Source organism: Lodderomyces elongisporus, chromosome 3 (genome assembly GCF_030384665.1).
Source record: "Lodderomyces elongisporus chromosome 3, complete sequence".
Taxonomy (NCBI): Eukaryota; Fungi; Ascomycota; class Pichiomycetes; order Serinales; family Debaryomycetaceae; genus Lodderomyces; species Lodderomyces elongisporus.
The window spans coordinates 520116-540204 of NC_083675.1; the positions used below are offsets into that span (position 1 = coordinate 520116).

Consider the following 20089-nt stretch of genomic DNA (forward strand, 5'->3'; position numbering starts at 1 on the left):
TCCTTCAGGTACTTTCAGAAACTTTCAAGTACTTTCACTTCATAGCCGACCTGCTCCCAGTCTCTTTCTCCATCCTCTCTCTCGCCTCTCTCCTTCGCCCTTTTTCACGAGCGCGCGCGCAAGAACCTTATTTGAGATTTGAACTAACTTTTCTCTCTTTATTGTATCTAGTTCGGTTTAACGTTTTTTTCTATTATTAATTTTTTTTATCAACTTATTTCCAACTTTTTTACCGTATATTAATTTCCTCCTTTTTCTTTCACCTTCTTCATTCCATACTCAATTGAATAAATCTTATATTTTTGACCTGATCATCTTACCCTTCCGTTCTTCCTTGCACGCCCTATTTTCTAATTTTTTTTTTTTTTTTTGCCTGACCCATTTTTTTTTAGCTATTTTACCAATGACATCATTAACAACTCTTAAGGTAGCTTATATTCCAGAACATTTTTCCACGCCGCTTTTTTTCGCTGAAAAACAAGGCTACTACACTGAACATGGCCTTGCAATTGAGTTTGTTAAAGTTCCCGAAGGAAGTGGCCGTTTAATCTATCTACTCAACCAAGGTGAAGTTGACATTGCTATTGGTCTTACCGAGGCATTTATTGCTGATATTGCAAAGGGTAACGACAAGATTAAGTTGCTTGATACATATGTCAAGTCACCTTTGCTCTGGGCTGTTAGTACTGGTATCAACAGAGACCAAATCACAAGTCTTGAGAGTTTGTCTCAACATGGTAAAATTGGAATTTCAAGAATTGGCAGTGGCTCGTACGTGATGAGTTTTGTACTTGCTCATAAATTGGGGATGGATAAATTCGACGAGTTTGCCATCTGTTCAAACTTTAAAAATTTGAGAGACTCGGTGAATGAATCGCCACAACGCGAAAAAGATATCGAGACTAGTGATGCGTTTATGTGGGAATACTTTACTAGTAAGAAATATTACGACTCGAGGGAAATAAAACAGATTGGTGAGATTTATACACCTTGGCCTTCGTGGGTGATTACTGCATCAACAAAGAGCGTTGATGCCAAGGGAAAACAAATTGGTGATTTTATTGCTGCCGTAAATCAAGGTATAGCATACTTCAATAACCATATCGACGAGGCTGTACAGTATATCGATGCCAACTTGGATTATTCTGCTGAAGATGCTCGAGAATGGACTAAAACGGTGCAATTTAATGAACAGGTTGGGAAGCAGCCATTGGACTGGCAAAAGATTGTAGTAAATACAAAGCAAGTTTTGCAACAAGCGGGGGTATTGACAGATAGCGACGATGTGATTGATGCTAGATTAAACCAACACGCTTACAAGAGCAATATCTAAGAGGTGATGCGCCAAGGTAGTATATAAAAGTGTTTTATACAAGTTTTTTATACAAATGGCTTCTAAAATCGGTACATCTGAATCCACAGTTTTTTTAGTTTCACAACTTTTTACAGACCCAAAAATCACACTGGTAAGTATAACGTACAAGCAGTCTTTGATCCTGACAGTAGGTACTCTCTATCCCACTCTCGTGCTTTTCAAAATCAAATCCCAATTTCGGAATCAATTCAACGAGGTCTTCTTTGGCAAAACCCAACACATTGTTAGAAGGTTTGGGTGTACTGTACAGTAATGGTCCAAAATTGATCCATTTTCCACCTGACTTTAACAGGTCCCGAATTGTTCTGATATAATCCAATATATTATCAGCTGTGTGCAAAAAGAATTCTGTTACAACGACATCAAACTTTTCGCCACTTAATAATTCCTTTCGTATCTTTTCGTCCTTATCATCCTTTCCATCTCCGTATAGCTCGACAAATGACCCAGCAGTGATTGACACCATATCTTCATATGAGATTCCGGGATTCTCACTTTGTAGTTCTGATAAGCGCGCCGAGGGCGATACATCAGGGAATGTCACTGGCCGCAACTGCATAGCCCTTGAGCTATGATTAATGATATTACCATAATCAGTACAGCCAACACCACCAGCACCACTAGCACCACTAGCACCACTAGCACCACCAATATTGCCTAGCGGTTGTTGATCCTCCAAAAATGGAAAGAAGGAATAATTATGTGCAACCCAGCAGTGCTGGAGTGTGAAATTACTCGTAAACAACATGTGATAGTCACAATCATTGCCCTGCGTTTTAAAACCTTTGCATACCAATTCGAAAACTAATCTTCCCAAACCACAGCCCGGCACGAGGATATTAACAGTCAGTCGGGTTTTGGTTTCAGGGTACAACTGCTCCAACTCCAGCATAATCAAATTGTAACCCACTTGTCTTTCTTTGAAACCCTCATCACTCCATTCCCGCATCAACTGAAGCAATATACCTTGGGTTTTTTCCAATTGATGAAGTTGAAGAGCAGTATAACAATCACTGCCCCACATTTCAGGAGATTGTGGCTGTATACCCCAATCTGCGGCTACTTTGCTTGCCAAATCTTTGGTAAATTCACTGTTGAGATCAATGGCTTCTTTTAAATAGCTTGTGTGTTTTTGGTACCATGATGCAATAAGAGTTTTATCCTCTACAGAAAGTGAAGTGAATGTATCTACTCTCGGTTTAATTAATGTTTCGAGTTGATAGTTGTGGAAATTGAGAAAAGAGGTCAATGCCTGTATCACAGCTTGATACTCTTGTGCTTCATCATTATCCAATGACATCTAATTCTATATATATATATATATATATATATATGTGTGTGTGTGTAAAGAAGATGGTGAAAGATTAAATAAAATATTATCACCGGTGGTACTACCAGTAAAGATTTAGTATACTTCTATGTAAGAATTACCGATAGCTTCATTTTATGCTTTGGGCGGCGAGGCTGAGATTTGTTTTATAAAAAATCCAAAACTGAAAAGCAAAAGAAAAAACGCTAAAAATATTAGATAAAAAAAAATATTCAGAATTTTCGAAATCTCTATTCTCTGTTGATGTTAGATCTGTCGATTTGTGATACGACTAAGAATTGGAAAATCTCGAGATCACAACCTACCTAGTTTTTAATTGCTCCAGAATCAACCCTCTTTTCTTTTCTTTTCTTTTCTTTTCATTTTTTTTCTTCTTTTTCTTCTTCTTCTTCTTCTTCTGCTTTTACTATTACATCTTTATCCAAATACTTGGGTCCACATTCATTTATCATACATTTTCACCTTTTTTTCTTTTCTTCGACATTTCATAAAATGCCACCAAAGAAGGATGCTTTTGCTGATCTATTCCAATCGGCTAGCTCCAGCTCGGGCACCACGGGCAATGGAGTTAATTCAAGATTGAACAAATTGTCATTGGCAGAGAGAGAACGGCTACAACGAAGTGGTAGTCAATCTCCTCAACCGCTTCATTCACTTCAAGCACAACGATCTGGACATCAAACAAATAATGCAACTCCATATGGTCTGCACAGTTCCAGCTGGTCGAACTTGGATATCTTATCACCACAACCAAGTGGAGGATCAAAGATTCCTAGCAAGACAGCTTCGCCGTTGGTTAGCTCACAATCGACTCGTAATGGGACCCCACTTAGCCAAAACTCTACACAACCCAGGTCTTTTAATGGAACTACGACAAATGGATCCCAAGCTATGGCGACTGAGGATGATGACCCATTTGCTATTTTCAACAAACCATCACACCAAAAGCAGAGTATTCAGTCTCCGGCTTTGAATAATAGTGGTATTAGTAGCAAAGAAACTACACCAGCGACAAATGGGCATGAGATATCACTACTCGACGAAGAGTTTGCGGATGCATTCGACCAACCCCGCCCAGCATTGCAATCAGCATCGCAATCAGCATCTAGCTTAGCATCGCAACCAAAGAGTCGTAATGAAACTCGTAGTGCGACACCACAGGATGACGAGCGTGACCGCGTGATTGCCGAACTAATAGACATTGGGTTTTCCATAGACGATGCAAATGAAGCAATTCGTAAATGTGTACCACCAGATTTACAAAAATGCGTTAATTACATAATGAGCAAATCTGCTGGAAACACAAAAGGAGGGAGACGGACACAAGACAATAGTGGTAGTGGTGGCAGCGGTGGTAATGATAGTAATCGTTATAGCTCATCGAGGTCGAAGCATGCACGCAGAGCAGAGAATGTTAATGATGATGATAATAATAATAATAATAACAACAACAATAATGATGATGGTTATAGTGATAGTTCTATTCTAGGTGTTCGTCCTGAAGGTATAAACTTTAATGATTTGGGTAACGATATCTTTCAAAAAGCCAACACATTTTTCAATTTCTCCAAGAAGAAGGTTATGGAGAATATTAGTCAGTTTAGTGGTGGTTCTTCTTCGCCGCTGGGTAGTGATGATAATATTCCTGCGTGGATGAAGACGCAACATAAATACAAGGCAGATGCCCACGAGAAAAAGTATGGTGGTGAAGATTATGGAACTGATGAAGAGAATATCAATCGCGAGGAAATTGAGCGATATATGAGGATGCAGAGGGAGAAGGAGAAAGAAAGACTTCGAAGGAAGGAAAGAGTAGATGGGGAAACGAGGGACAAGAGGGGGAGTATGGAGAATAGAAGAGATGGACGTCTGCCTGCAACGCAAGCAAGTAGACTTTCCTCATCTAGAACCAGTTCAATGACACCGCCAACTCCACCACCACCTCCTTCTTCTTCTTCTCAACCGCAAAGACCAGATCGTCCTATTACATCTAGAACAAACTCTGCAAATTCTGCAAATTCTGCAAATTCGAGTGCAAGAAGCAATTTGTCGTACACACATTCTCAAATGGCAAACCCGGAATTACCCAATCACACAATCCCTTCAAACAAGTCCTCCAGTTTACTATCCAAACAGTCGGCACTGCATGCCGAGGTTGACTTATTGGGTCTTTCTACAAGCAGCGAGCCAGCTAAATCGACTGCATCTAACCTTCGGGACACTCTGCCATTGAACCAATTCCATCAAACTGATTATACTACGAATAAAGCCAATGCTACCAAGGCATTCAAGAGTGGAGATTATACTACTGCATTGGAGTTGTATAATATGTGTTTGCTGAGTCTACCTGCCAAACACGAATTACGCATTGTTGTGCTTTCCAATTTGGCATTGACTAACAAACTACTGGGACACTTACGCACGGCACTCGAAAGTGTTGAGGAGGCATTGCAGTTGATGAACTTGGAAGAGTGTAATGATAATGCGGTAATTGTAGCCGAGAAGCCAGTAAAGTATTGGTATGTGAAACTAGTTTCTATTCAAGCGGAGACTTTGGAGTTGATGGAGAAATACGCAGATTCATTGGAAAGGTATGTCTTGTTGATTCAGAAATTGGGATGTAACGACAAGAAGGTAATGGATGGCAAGAGGAGGGTAGATAGGATTATCAATCCCGAGAATTATAAGCCTGTCAAGAAACCAGCGCATCAACTGAGTACAGGGACAAGTGCAAGTGCAAGTGCAAGTGCAAGTGCAAGTGCTAGTAAAAACACATCGAATAAGCCAGGAGCAATGGCTGCCACTGCTGAGCAAAGAGAGGGTTCTGCTTTACCAGCGGCATCATCTGTTCAGTCTGCTTCTCGAAATGTAGAACAAGAGCTTGACCCATTGGTGAAAGATCGGTTAGAGTCAAAAGTGCAAAACTGGACCAAGTCCAAGAATAATGAATTACGAGCAATGCTCACCAACTTGCATGAGATTCTCCCTATATCCTTGCCTAATGACAAGTTGCGTCATTTGCAACTTACTGATTTGGTGTTACCGAAGCAAGTCAAGATTCAGTATATGAAGGTGATTAGTTCGATACATCCTGACAAATTGGCCTCTAGAAGTTTGAGTTTGGAGGATGCGTTGGTGTGTTCCAGTGTCTTTATCACATTGAATGAGAGATGGGATTTGTTTAGAAAGGAAGAGAGCATCTGAGTTGTGCCCTAATGTTAAATAAGTTTTATACTATCAAATACTGTAACATATATATATAGTTGAAAATTGAAAGACAGAAACATGAATTGCACCCATATACTGGAAACACTGGGAATATTTATATTTTATTTACCTTTTTCTATTTTTTTTTTTTTTTTATTTATTTATTTTATTTATTTTTTGTATTTATTTTTATTTATTTATTCATATAATTTACTCAGCACAAGCGAAGGGGGTGAAGGTGCGGGGAGTGTTAAAGGTGTATAATGTAGTGCGTGTAATCACTATTCTAATTGATAGAAGGTAAAAACGGAGTTCTTTTCCCGCAGCGGGTGATTTCTCCACCGCAGTGCATTTGACAGTTGGTAGCATTAAAATTAAAGAGGTGAGAGAGAGTGGGAATTGCGAGAAAGGTTAGTTTAGAGTGTGGTCTACATTGGTAACTATACCATCAAAGCCACACTCTTTTCTTACTTTTGAAATTTTAATTTGATTCTTTCTTTCTTTCTTTCTTTCTTTTTTTTCTTTTCCTCCTCCCGTTTTTCTTTACCGATAATGACGTTTTGATTAGACGGGAACAGTAAATACATTAGGTATTACTGTTATTTGATTAGCTGTAGATTAGACTATTCAACATTAGGTCTTTACAATGTCTCCGGTTGCAGAAGCGTTCCAAACTAAAATGCATATTTTAAAATTTTTTTTTATTTAATTAATTAATTAATTAACCACCTTTTCTTTTGTTTGGACTTTCGTTTAAAACCATTTATGTGTTTTCGGCCCAGTGTAAATTGTTCGTTTGTGGAACAAAGACAAAGACAAAGACAAAGACAAAGACAAAGACAAAGACAAAGGTCAAATTAGAAGTAACATAGTATGTGCGACTTTCGGACTCATCTTACTTGTCTTTTTTTTTCTGCAAATTACCTATTCTTCTTCTTCTTCTTCTTCTTTAGCTTAGTTTAGTTTAGTTTGGTCAATCACACAAATTGATGAATGATACATAATCAGCCTATGGAGTATGTGGCATGAAAGATCATTTGTCCCCCTTTGTATGTGCAGTTGTTTGTGGGGTTGGAAGAAAGGTAAGTGGACTGAAAATGCAAGCTGACTTGGAAAGAGGAGTACTTGTATTATATATATATATATATATATGTATTTATACTTTGTGCTTTTACGGTTCCTACCGACTAGCTGGTAGCACTCGTTCGCTAGGGCCGTAGAAATGCCGTATGAGGGATGTCTCTGCAAACTTCTGTGTTTTTGTGGAAAGTCAAAAATAATTTAGAATAGAATTCTTTTTTAAAAAAAATTTTTTTTTTTTTGGCTATTTTGGAATAGAAGAAGAGTAGATATATTGTAGTTTTGATATTTACCTATATATATTTGTGTATTTGTGTAAAGGTTGTTGAAGAAGAGAAACAGGAGTCGATGAAATTAAAAAGTACTTGGTTTGACCTTGTAGTTTGTATATTTATATATATATGTGTGTGTGTCTTTTCCCTATCCAAAAATTGAAAAAGAGTGAGCTATACAGATATACATTCTATAAAACATTGTAGAATAGGAAGGAAGAAGCATTAGGTCATAAGTCACTTTACTCAATATTAATAATAAGAATAATAATAATAATAGCACTACTACTACTACTACTTGTACTAGTAATAATTATTATTATTGGTATTGGTATTAATTATTTTTTTCTATTATTGCAGTAGGAAAAAGAAAAGAAAAGAAAAAAAGAATAATTTAATATTGTCACGCTAGCAGAGTGAGTAGCAGTAAGAAAAATGCTTACTAGGATCAAGTCATTTACAACCACTACCACCACCACCACCACCACCAAAGAAGCCAATAACACAACAGATATTACTACACACAATCACACATTCCCTCCAGCAACATCCTCAGAAACAGTAACAGACCCAAATTTGAATCTAAATCTAAATCTCAATCTAAATCTCAATTTGAACTCAACATTGAAGCTGAAACTTGACAATTGGCATTCACTGCGACAGACTATTCCATCGCCAAGCTCCCATTCACATTTACACCTAGATCACCACGCACAAGACCTTATTAGTGATAACCAGTCACAGTCAACTGGCCGGAGAATAACAAATTACCTCCGTAATATGGGCCAACAACTTTCAAAGACAGAAACAAGCAAAGAGAAAAGGGGAGACCTGAACAATGACAACCACTTGGCCAAGGGAAAGCTCAATATCCATGCAGCACTATTGCAGAATCCCAATATTCTGCGACGTCATCTCAACCAAGAACTGCAACAGCACAAAGAAGGAGAAGAACGAGGAGGAGGAGGAGGAGGAGGAGGAGGAGGAGATGGACGTCCACATAACCACTATGACTCAAATGAAGATCCCCTGCTCGATTCAACACTTGTACCGATGACTTCACCTCCAGACTTGTCACTCGTACCTATGACATCACCACCTGATGATAGCACACACAAGTATCCCTCTGCATTCTTCCTTAGTCCCATCACATCCAACGAATCATACAACTATTACACTGACGACGACGACGACGACGATGATGATGATGATGATGATACACCCATGATCGACGTTGATAACGATAATCACCATTTAAACCAGCATCGGCGCTCCAAAAAGCGCTTTGAACAACACCACAATGACCCTCTGCACCATCATCGGCATCTTCGTGCCCAATTAGATGACACGTTGAACCCCTTACAACAGCTCGATACAGCAACCGTAACTCCAGATTTGATGGACATCTCGCCAGCATCGTCCTATGGCTACGACGAGGAACAAAACACAAAGGAAGCAGCTCTTGGGGATATTCTATTTGAAAGAGACTCGCAGACAATCTTTCAGCAGCAGCGGCAGCAGCAACTACAGCAACAGCAACAGCAACAGCAACAACAACAGCAGCAACAACAGCAGCAGGAATTGGAAAACCAAAAATTTCAAGAACAATTTTCACCCTTGTTGTCCTTGCCTTTGGAAATACTCTACAGAATTATTGAATACGTCTACGTTGATAACGACGTTTCTTCTATCAATTCCAATTTGGAGAAATTTGCAAACACCATCCCATTGCTCTCAAAGAAATTCCACCAGTTGTCGCTCTGCTTTATCTACAAGTATACCATTTTCAATAGACCGCACTCGTTTGACAAGTTCCTCCACAACTTGGAGGCCAACCCCGTGATTGGCAAATACGTTGAATTTATGGACTTTCAACAATTCACATCGATTGGCTTGGGCAGAACCGGAAGAATGAACCAAGAGATCCAGATGGTCACTTCTAAAACCATTAAGCGTGCATTATCAATGACTCCCAACTTGCTGGAGTTTCTTGCATCAGAAAACATCCAAGACGATATGGATGTCAATGTGCTCAATTACTTGTTCAATAGATTGCCCAAGATGAAGGCATTGGACTTTTGTGGCGCTAGTAGTGAGGCTTTTGCTCAAGCATTTGAGCAATTGCCCATTGCCCACGATGCAGACTTGCCCATGACTAAGCTCTCACTCCACGATTGCTCAAACTTGTCTCAGGATGTATTGGTCAAAATATTGACACGCTTGACTAGGTTGAAAAGACTTGACTTGAATCATACATCCATTACGTCATCGATCTTGTTAAAACTTCCAGAAACCATTAGACTTACACACTTGTCACTTGCACGTTGCTCAAAATTAACTACAAAAGACCTCATTCACTTTCTTACCAACCACCCTGCCATCTCGCAAGGATCACTTGAATGGCTCAATTTACAAATCGACTCAAATGTAGTAAGCCCCTTGTCAGATGTTTACTTGCTTTACACTCTAAAGCATCTTAATGCACCAAATTTGAAGTACCTCAACATTGGAGGCATGCCTATCAATTTCCGAATTCTATACACTATCAAGTCAAAATTTCCACAGCTCACAAGTCTCAACATCAGCCATGCTCTGCAAATCACACTTGATGAGCTTAACGATTTTATGAAGGATAACACTGTAATCAAATATCTCGATGTAACGGGTATCAAAGCGCTCAACAAGAACATTGTCACTTTTCTCAAACTCAACTTTAATAGCAACTTGGAGGCATTGGAATTTGACTACAAGTCCCTCTACGATTACACTAGTCGCGGAGATTGTTTCCGTGTACAACGGCAACAGCAATCTTTCTTGGAAGACCTTACCACCTCGCCTCAGCAACCACAAGTGTGGAAGTTTTATGATAATGAAGGTAGAAGGGCATGGATCTACAAGATAACAGAAAAAGATTACCGTAAGCTTAATAACTCAAACTTGGTGTTTTACGATTTGGAAACGGGAAACAAGATTGTCACAAAGTCAAAGAAACCCGAGTTTTTGAAATATGCCGGAAGAAAAGTCAACTGTAGCATTGGGTATTACCAGTTGAACGGGTACAAGGATAAAAAGTTTGTAGAAACGTGCTGGCCAGTCGAGTTTAGTCAGCGTGGGATTTACAATTACTATTCCTTGAACGTGAAGTAATGCCAAAAAATGAAAAAATGAAAAAATGAAAAAATGAAAAAATGAAAAAATGAAAAAAAAAAGATAAATGAATTACTGTTATGATATCCAGTATAGCATGAATTTATAAAACTTTCAAAACCAATTACTAAGCGCCCAGCTTTATATTTTCTATATTGTATTTCTAAACTCCGAGACTTCAACGGATATGTTAATATATATATATATATATGAATGTGTGTATATATTTTTTTGTGTGTGTGGGGTGTGTGTGTTAATCCTCACTCTTTCTTTTTAGAGTTTGACGGATTAATTTCCAATATAGTTTTTCTCTTTTTCTTCTTCTTTTTCTTCTTCTTCCTTTACAAAAACTTTTTTTTAGTTGTACCTCGGGATCGGTTATTTCGATGCCTCGTTTTCTTTCTCCTTCTCTCTATTTTTTTGCTTACTTTTTTTTTTTGTGGTGCAAATTTGCTCCTTATTTTGTTTTCCTTCCTCTCTTCCTCTCTCTCTCTCCCTCCCTCTTTGTCAACTGCCCCACATTTTCGCCCCAAGCCAAAAAAAAAGTAACAGTTGTATGCGTATATATAAATATATAAATTTATCATCCATTAACTAGGTAGATTGTCAAGAGTAGTTTGTAATATCTACTATAAACATCAACAGCCTTTTTTTTTTGTTTCGTCTTCCTTTTCTTTTTCCTTTTCTTTGGACAGCTTAATAAACAATAGCCTATAGAGCTATAGACTATATAGTAGATAATAAAAAAAAAACACAAACTTGTTTAACTCCACTCCCTAGAATGTCGGCACCAGAGTTAACCGAGGTTAGAGCACCTATTGACCTTGATGGTCTCCGCACTTACTTGAGTAAAGTGTCAAACTCAACACCCGAAACACAAATTGGCTATAATGCCCAAGTGCCACGCTCATTCCAAACAATCAAGCAATTCACGTTTGGCCAATCAAACCCAACTTATTATCTTGAAGATGATCAAGGTCGATCTTTTGTACTTCGTCGGAAACCATCGGCCAATGCGAAGTTGATCCAACGTTCGGCTCACGCTATTGAAAGAGAGTTTTTCATCTTGAATGCAATCAACATGCTCAATCAAGATGCTGAGCTCAAAATCCCTGTGCCACAGGTCCATTTGCTTTGCGAAGACGAAGGTGTTATAGGCTATGTTTTCTACTTGATGGAGTATGTCAATGGAATCCAATTGAAGAACCCTAGCTTGCCGGAATTTTCGCCAGAGGCTCCAGAGAGACAAGTTATTTGGGAGTCCATTTTCCAGACCATAGCTGCAATCCACTTGCTTGATGCTGAACAGCTTATCAAGCTTCTCCCAGCTTCCCATTTCCCACAATTCCAGAATTTGGACAAGTTGCGCAACACGACGTATTTCCAGCGTCAGATCAAGACATTAGGTGCTATCCACAAGAAACAGTCTACTCACGTTGACAAAATACCCAACTGGGACAAAATAACCGAGTTTTTGTTGCAAAATGCTCCTCGTGACCCATCCAAACTTTCGCTTATCCATGGTGATTGCAAAATCGACAATTTCTTATTTGATCCTAAAACGTACAAAGTAAGTGCGGTCTTGGATTGGGAATTGTGCACCATTGGCCATCCCTTATTTGACTTGAGCAACTTTCTCCAACCGTATGGATTACCGCAACAATTCAATGCAATGTTGTACAAGACCAAGCCCAATAAGCTGTCTTTGAGTTTCGGGATGGAAGACCCTTCTTCGCAGCAATTTCTTCGCAAGCAATTGCAAAATTATAACAAGCTAGTGACGTGGGATACGCGCGATCCACAAAACAACCCTCTAGACAAGTGGAATGTTGGACACGTCTTTGGATTGTTGAGATTGAGTGTTATTTCTCAAGGTATTGCAATGAGAGTTAAAATGGGCAATGCATCAAGCGCACTGGCTGAGCAGTATGCCAAGATGTATCCATATTTGAGCCAGTTGGCAACAGACGTTATTGATGAGCAAGAAAAGCAAGAAAAGCATAAAGGGAAATTATAATCTTGAAATAGTTTGCTCAGTAGCCTTGATGATTGATGAGAGAGAAGGGGGAGGGAGACAAAGAGGAAGCAATACCAGCACCAACACCAGCGTTGGTTTTAGTACTAAAAATAGTAAAAATCATAATAGAAAAAGAGGGGATAGGGCACGAGCTATATGTTTAAAGTAGTTTTTTTAATGTTTATATCAAGTAGGAATTCAAAATACAATTCATTAGACTCCATTAACCAAGAGATTTTTGATTATGAGTACAGCTGTTTTTTTTTTAGTCCTGTACATAGCTTGGACACCTTTTAGAAGATAACAAAGTGCACCCGTATTCATAATGACTGTTTTCAGATACAGTGCCCCTTTTGAATTAGTCCTCCTTCTAATCCGCCTAATCCTCCTCCTTCTCCTCCTCCTTGTCCTGATAGTTAGTCCTTCTTTTTCTTCTTAGTCGTCTGTCGCATAGCACTGTCACAAGTAACAAGTGTACGACTGCTGAGCATCGGTTTGAGCTGGTAGCTCACCGATACCAGCGGTTTGAGTTCGTGACTTGATAGGCTATATTCCAACTAAGTGTAATTGTCAATGATCGCACCTATAAAGGTCTCAATGCTCATAAGTTAAGAGAGTAAATTGTCTCATACAAAGTCACTAGTAAGGAGAATCGTGAGAGTATACACTCCGCACGTTCACCTAGTGATTTGTGTTCAATGTAGTTGACCGTCTAAATTATGTATTTAACCGATATTTCTATATAATAGTGATAAGTTAATTTTACCACTTCTCGTTCCTATTTATATAAACTCATCTCGTTTGAAGTTTCAAGTTTCCCATGTCGTGCAATATTCTCCAAATATTCACTTAGCGGAAACGAGGGCACAGAGCGTCCAGTGTGTGTCGCACTGTGACATCTTCCCCCCTTCAAAGTCAGATGAAAGATACGGCCTAATTTCAGTTGTACTTTGGAAAAATATTGATTTGAGGTAAGATAACTGTACAGTATGATGATAACCGTTGTGGCCTCCCCCCCTGCAAAGCAAAGGCTTACCTATTAAAAGTGAGCGAAGCGGCAACAAAAGGTTTCGACAATTTCCTGAAATTCTATTGAATAAAAAGGGAAATGTTCTCATCAACGTTTGTAGCAAATGAATACCTTCAAATCCAAAAACCAAATATTGCGGGTTTTGTTCAGTTATTGTTGGGATATAATTATCTTTCACGCCGTGCGGGTTACGAGTCGACGTCGACAATACATTGGGTAAAGTAAAAAGCATTTCACCATCAACTAGCCGCGCGCCTGGGTCTGTTTGTTCGGAATTCGTCGACAAAATATCAAGACTTCGGTTAAAAACTCCCCTACTACTAAAAACGGAAAGTCAGCATCTCCAATATTCTAATAATTGAACGTCCTGTAGAAACACTGAGGTTTCATAAAATAAGTTGGTTGTTCCTTTGGGATTCTGTCCCACGGTAGTTACCTTCTCCGTCGAAACACTGAGGTTTCATAAAATTTGTTGGTTGTTCCTTTGGGCTTCTGTCCCACGGTAGTTACCTTCTCCGTCGTTTTTTGAAAGGTGTATCTTCTCACCCGAAACACTGAGGTTTCATAATAATAATTGGTTGCTTCTTTCGGGATGCAATTTTGTCTTTCTCTCAAGATGCTATAAAGTCTTTCTTGCGAGATGCAATTTAGTCTTTCCCTCGGTAGTTACCATCTCCGCCGTTTTTTACTTGGTGTAATTCTACCTCACCGATAAATTTGTTGGTTGCTTCTTTCGGGATGCTATACAGTCTTTCTTTTAGGATGCCATACAGTCCTTCCCTCGGTAGTTACCATCTCCGCCGTTTTTTATATGGTGTAATTCTACCTCACCAATAAATTTGTTGGTTGCTTCTTTCGGGATGCTATACAGTCTTTCTTTTAGGATGCCATACAGTCCTTCCCTCGGTAGTTACCATCTCCGCCGTTTTTTATATGGTGTAATTCTACCTCACCAATAAACCGTGTAGTTTGTTTAGCCTGCTACCATCATACTCAGATGAATCCGTAGACAGTAATGATGATTTCTTAAACGCTGCTTTAACGGTGCTTATTTACCTTCTAGAATGTAATAAGTCTTTTAAAAATGATATAAACCCAAATTAGGGATGTGGTCATTATCCTAAAAAAATACTTTCCTCGATCTTTGCACCAATTGAGGGTAGCCACCTATACCCGTGCAATCTTCGGTACTCGTTTCAACGCCATGCCTATCACACGTACAGCCTTCAAACTATAGCCAAGTCAGCAGACACGACTCTATTCGGTCTATAGTTGCACTCTGTCTAACGTCTACAACCTTCGCCCTCTGTCAACTGATGGGTGAATATTCCATCATAAAGTGTTGACAGTATACGCTATTTGATATTTTCTGGTGTAGTCTCGGATACGTCCCGATGACTACGATGCATTATGTTCCATTGGACTAAACTCGCATAGTTCTCCAATGAGGAGTAGCTCCTCCTTTAAACTGTAGTTCACAATAGTGAAGCTATTAATTCGTGGATAGGAGATTTACTCTTCCACAGGTCCTTCTCATAAATGATATTGACCAAATGTTGAAATGCCAAGGTATTGAAATGTCATGATCATTCAATATCCTGGTCGACAATACTGCTTAACAGTAGCCTCAACCAATGTATCAATTACTTGAAATATTAGGTAACCATATCAAATCATTCAAACAACATGATTTGCAAGGATTTGAGGTCCTCACTCTGGTCGCCATTCTGTCGCATAGCACTGTCACAAGTAACAAGTGTACGACTGCTGAGCATCGGTTTGAGCTGGTAGCTCACCGATACCAGCGGTTTGAGTTCGTGACTTGATAGGCTATATTCCAACTAAGTGTAATTGTCAATGATCGCACCTATAAAGGTCTCAATGCTCATAAGTTAAGAGAGTAAATTGTCTCATACAAAGTCACTAGTAAGGAGAATCGTGAGAGTATACACTCCGCACGTTCACCTAGTGATTTGTGTTCAATGTAGTTGACCGTCTAAATTATGTATTTAACCGATATTTCTATATAATAGTGATAAGTTAATTTTACCACTTCTCGTTCCTATTTATATAAACTCATCTCGTTTGAAGTTTCAAGTTTCCCATGTCGTGCAATATTCTCCAAATATTCACTTAGCGGAAACGAGGGCACAGAGCGTCCAGTGTGTGTCGCACTGTGACAGTCGTCGTCATTTTTTTTTTAAGATTTTGAATGCCGCACCAGAAAAGGCGAGGGTAAATTATATAAAGTACAGAAGAAAATTTATCTATCTTGTAGAAGAGAACTAAGAAATAGAAGAAAGGAAAGGAAAGGAAAGGCAAAAAAAAAAAAAATTCTGAGAAAAGGACGAGAGACAGAAAGTGTGAACATTGAAACCTCAAAGATCACGAACCACGCTCCTTCTTTCTTTTATTTACTTTATTTCTTTTCTTTCGTTTTAATAAACGTATTACAATACCAACTAATAAAGACAACATCATCTTAATCATGGGCCGTGTGATATTTGGTAAATTTATTAAAGGAGACTTTACAGTGCAGATTGGTCTTGCAAAGACTATATTTGGAATTGGCCCCAAAGTTGCTTCACAACTCACAGCTCGAGTAGGGATCTACCCACGATGCAAAGTTAATCAGCTCACAGAACAACAGATTTTAGAACTCAACAAGGAGATCTCGCAGCTCACGGTCGAAGGGCATCTAAAACAGAAAATTAATAGTGACATCCAGATGAAGAGAGCAATCAATTCTCGTGCTGGTATCAGACATGCACAAGGTTTCCCAGTACGAGGACAAAAGACAAAGACAAATGGTGCTACAGCTAGAAGGTTAAACAAAATCCCAAGATACGCAATCTAATTGCGGGGACGACCAACTCAACAAGAACGAAAAATTTGGCAGAAAGAGACAAGATTGACTGGTGTTTCCCTTCACTTTCACCTTTTCCTTTCCCTTGACCTTTCCCTTTCCCTTCTCCCTCTCCCTCATCCTATTGTCCATTTGCCAACAATTTTGATGCATTTGACAGAAATATTTTGAGTAACGGTTTTTTGTTTTCTCTTTCTTCAACTAAAGAATGAAGGTTGAAATAAAAAGAAAGGGGATTTAAACCGGGTTTCGAATGATTTTTTTTGTTTTACAGAGAGGAAGCGAAGGATTATTGGCAAATGATTTATTGTATATAAGCGAAATAATAACATAATGTATTCTGATTTTTTTTTTTCTTCTTCTAATTCTTTTGTTTATGTACATGTTCAATGAATTGAGCTTTATCTTTGGCGCATTACGACAGAAACGCAAGAATCAAATCAAACCAAAAAAAAAAATTGAGAAAAGTTGATTGGGGTTTAAAAGAGAGTTAAAAAAATTGGTCCCTAGCAGGATCGAACTGCTGATCTTGGCGTTATTAGCACCACGCCTTAACCAACTGGGCCAAGGGACCTGTTTTCTGGTGATGTTATATATCGTGCCCAAGGGCTCGATTAGCCAAGAGATTTAACCAACTGCAAGTTGATGCTAGTTCTTACATTCAAGTTCCAAGAGTTAAAGAGTGGAGAACCAACTCAAGTTATATCGATTACATGAGCTACAAGAATAGGGGTAATTGGACTAGGAGTGGGGTAAACGAATGGGAATAGCTTGGCTTGTATTGCATAAGATCGCATGGCTTGAATCGTATGAGATTCGAGGAGCGGGGTAAGCGAACGAGGCGGAATAGCTTGGCATGAAGATATGGAATATGAGGAGTCGTTTAGATATGTTGTCTTTTATATGTCTTATATAGCATATAGTTCTTGAGGACAAGTTCTGGTATAAATAGAGGACTTGTTCTTCAAGAAGTTTGCTTTTTAGTTGTTTATGAATTAACTTGTTTACCAATCAACAAAAACACATTTTTATAGTAACACTAATACTATAGATCAAGCACCTCAATTTATACGTACCTCGAACCTTGTTGCAAGTTTCAAGGTTCATCGCACTTAAGTAGAAAGATATTATAAACTATCTGGTAGCGTCGCTTCCATAATATTTTTCTTAAGAAATCACTGCTAGTATGACTCCAAGATCTGAAACCGCTAGAAACGCGGAATCCCAAACCGCTCACTTCCCTATCGAGGCCATGGAGGCCTTAGTCAACAACCAAGGGGCCATGTTTGCTAAAATGGTTGAAGCTATGGAGGAGATTAAGTTTAGTGCTGCTTCAGGTTATGAATCTAACCCAAAGGTATTGGAAAATCCACGTGACCCGGAGAAGTTACAGACTTTCATTAGACAAGTCGAAACTCGGTCCCAAAGGTATCCCGAGTACAGGGATAACAAGGTGGATTATGCCAGACGGTTCATGGCTGGGTCGGTCTTGGAAAGATGGGTCTTAAGTCAACCCGATATTTGGCAACTTAGTTGGTCAGATTTCCTGGCTAGACTCCGTAATTCCTTCTTGGATCCGTCGTACGGAGACAAGGTTGAGATGCAGTTAGAGAAACTCAAACAGACCAGTACGGTCGCGAAGTATGTGGAGGAGTTTACTCGTCTCAAGGCACTCTTGCCTCCGGGGCTCAGATCGGAAAGATCGTTGAAAAGAGTCTTCGTCATGGGTTTAAAGCCAGTTATTCGTCCTTTGGTGTTGGCTGGTTTACGCAATGACGCTGTGACTCTTGATGACATCATTAATGATGCTCTTATGCAAGCCACAGGTGTGGAAGCTGGATGGGTTGATGACCTTAAAGCCTATTCCAATCGTTGGAATGAGTTTAAAGCATCCACCAATGCTGATGCTATGGAGTTAGATGCGGTCTCCTTCAAGAAGCTTAGACCCCAAGAGAAGAAGGTATTGATGGCAAATGGTGGTTGCTTCAAGTGTCGTAAGACGGGACACTTTGCTAGGCAATGTCCAATGGGAGGGAAGAAAGCTGACAAAACTAGAGCTAGTTCAAAAAACTAGTTAGGTCTCTGAAGCTGGGGGACGTTAAACGAAACAGCAGGATGTCGGAAACCAGGAAGGTCAAGGTGTCAATGGATGAAGTTTCGGTACAGCGTCCGGAGGAGGTGCTCGAGGTGAAAGAAGAGTTGGTAGAGCGTAACGATGCTAAAGAAGTGAGTGTACCCAATGTACAACACTCGGTGATTGAAGATAATTCAATTGAATTAGATGAAATCACACAGAGAACTGAATCGATCATACTTCAAGATTCGGAAAGTGGCCTGGAAGGGTCGAAAGAGCTTGAGCTCTTTGAGCTCACAGTGAGCCAGGGGTTTGATCCAGCCAAGGTCAATTTGCCACCCCCCTCCCCAGTTGAGAACAGTAAGTTCTATGTTCCGGTTGTGATGATGCTGACTGCTGTTAAAGGTAAAGAATGCATGGCATTGCTTGATTCCGGTTCGGGCGAAGATTTGGTGCTGTCCAAATTTATAGAAGGGAAGATCGATAGTCTCCCTCAGGATGCTTGTTTATGTGACGTGATTGTTGCATTCGGTGCAAGTAGGCAGGTAACAAAAAGAGTGTTGCTTGAATTTAGTATAAACGGTATACATTTTAGCCGTTGGTTTATGGTTGTCCCAGGGTTTACCAAAGATATGGTATTGGGACTCGACTTCGTTGGTGAACATGAGGACTTGATCTCGTTCAAGAAAAGATCCTTTGCTGGAGTCAGTAAAGAGAACCCTATTGGGTTAGTTGACAGCGATGAATTCGTTGAGGCAGTTGGCAATGCTGCGGAAGTTGGTTTGTTCACATTGAAAACGGAGGAGAAGGTTGATAAGATGCCGATGGATGCTGCTAACAGGTTTCCGGATCTTATCAAAGAGTACAAGGACATTTTCTTACAAGAATTGAAGGAAACGCCTGTCTCCAGGGGGCAATGGGATCATAGGATCAACGTAATTCCATACGTTACAGCCCCAAGTGGAAAACAATACCCACTAGCTAAACCCGAGTTCGAGGAACTTAAGTCTCAGGTGAGAAAGATGCTCGATGCTGGTTTGATTAGACAGTTAGGTGTGGGAGAATCAGATTTCAATTCTCCGGTGTTGTTTGTCCGCAAGAAAGATGGTTCATACCGTATGTGTGTGGATTATCGTTTGCTTAATCTAACAGTTGTTCAAAAGCAGTTTGGTATGCCGGTGGTTGAGCAGTTGATTAAGGAGGTATCAGGATATCGGTATTACTCCACCTTGGATATGACGCAGAGTTTTCATCAAATCAGATTGGATGACGAAACTAGTCATGTGACAGCTTTCACAGCATTTGGCAAGAAGTTCGCTTATAATGTGTTGCCGTTTGGATTTACTAACGCTCCAGCTATCTTGCAGGAGACTGTTTCACAGTTGATACAGGAAATCCCAGGTTGTGTGAATTATATTGACGACATTATTGTTTACTCTAATACCATTGAGGAACATAGGAAGTCATTGCTGTTGTTGTTTGAAGCTTTTAGAAGAAACAAGTTCTTCTTTAAGGGGTCCAAGTGTGAGTTAGGTGTATCGAAGGTGACGTTTTTAGGTCATGAGGTTGGTCAGAAAGGAACTCGAATTCCAGAGGTCCAGTTGGAAGTTATCAAGGCCATTAAAACTCCTGATAATCCCAAGGACATGCGAAGCGCGTTAGGTTTTTTCAACTACTTTCGACACTACATC

At 39.5% G+C, this 20089-nt stretch overlaps 7 protein-coding genes and 1 non-coding gene across 8 annotated transcripts; 6 read left to right on the forward strand and 2 right to left on the reverse strand. All coding sequences in view use genetic code 12, as the record gives it.

Moving 5' to 3' along the window:
* Positions 1-403: 403 nt before the first annotated feature.
* On the forward strand, positions 404-1333 carry PVL30_002519 (uncharacterized protein; the record flags this gene model as incomplete). Its single annotated transcript, XM_001523524.1, has 1 exon — positions 404-1333. One exon carries the CDS (start codon positions 404-406, stop codon positions 1331-1333), a length of 930 nt encoding a protein of 309 aa, XP_001523574.1.
* A 125-nt stretch (positions 1334-1458) lies between these two features.
* On the reverse strand, positions 1459-2675 carry PVL30_002520 (uncharacterized protein; the record flags this gene model as incomplete). Its single annotated transcript, XM_061119372.1, has 2 exons — positions 1459-1463; positions 1523-2675. The coding sequence occupies 2 exons, from the start codon at positions 2673-2675 to the stop codon at positions 1459-1461; spliced, it is 1158 nt and encodes a 385-aa protein (XP_060975355.1).
* Positions 2676-3197: 522 nt separating this feature from the next.
* Positions 3198-5909, forward strand: SWA2 (auxilin-like clathrin-binding protein required for normal clathrin function; the record flags this gene model as incomplete). The annotated part of the gene is made up of 1 exon (XM_001523526.2): positions 3198-5909. The coding sequence occupies one exon, from the start codon at positions 3198-3200 to the stop codon at positions 5907-5909; it is 2712 nt and encodes a 903-aa protein (XP_001523576.2).
* Positions 5910-8044: 2135 nt separating this feature from the next.
* Positions 8045-10411, forward strand: PVL30_002522 (uncharacterized protein; the record flags this gene model as incomplete). Its single annotated transcript, XM_001528768.2, has 1 exon — positions 8045-10411. One exon carries the CDS (start codon positions 8045-8047, stop codon positions 10409-10411), a length of 2367 nt encoding a protein of 788 aa, XP_001528818.2.
* A 781-nt stretch (positions 10412-11192) lies between these two features.
* PVL30_002523 (uncharacterized protein) lies at positions 11193-12428 on the forward strand (the record flags this gene model as incomplete). The annotated part of the gene is made up of 1 exon (XM_001528769.2): positions 11193-12428. One exon carries the CDS (start codon positions 11193-11195, stop codon positions 12426-12428), a length of 1236 nt encoding a protein of 411 aa, XP_001528819.2.
* Positions 12429-15946: 3518 nt separating this feature from the next.
* PVL30_002524 (uncharacterized protein) lies at positions 15947-16315 on the forward strand (the record flags this gene model as incomplete). Its single annotated transcript, XM_001523529.1, has 1 exon — positions 15947-16315. One exon carries the CDS (start codon positions 15947-15949, stop codon positions 16313-16315), a length of 369 nt encoding a protein of 122 aa, XP_001523579.1.
* A 509-nt stretch (positions 16316-16824) lies between these two features.
* PVL30_002525 lies at positions 16825-16898 on the reverse strand. The gene has a single exon. It is a non-coding gene; the product is annotated as a tRNA-Ile (tRNA).
* A 612-nt stretch (positions 16899-17510) lies between these two features.
* PVL30_002526 (uncharacterized protein) lies at positions 17511-18398 on the forward strand (the record flags this gene model as incomplete). The annotated part of the gene is made up of 1 exon (XM_001523530.1): positions 17511-18398. The coding sequence occupies one exon, from the start codon at positions 17511-17513 to the stop codon at positions 18396-18398; it is 888 nt and encodes a 295-aa protein (XP_001523580.2).
* Between the last annotated feature and the right edge of the window lie 1691 nt (positions 18399-20089).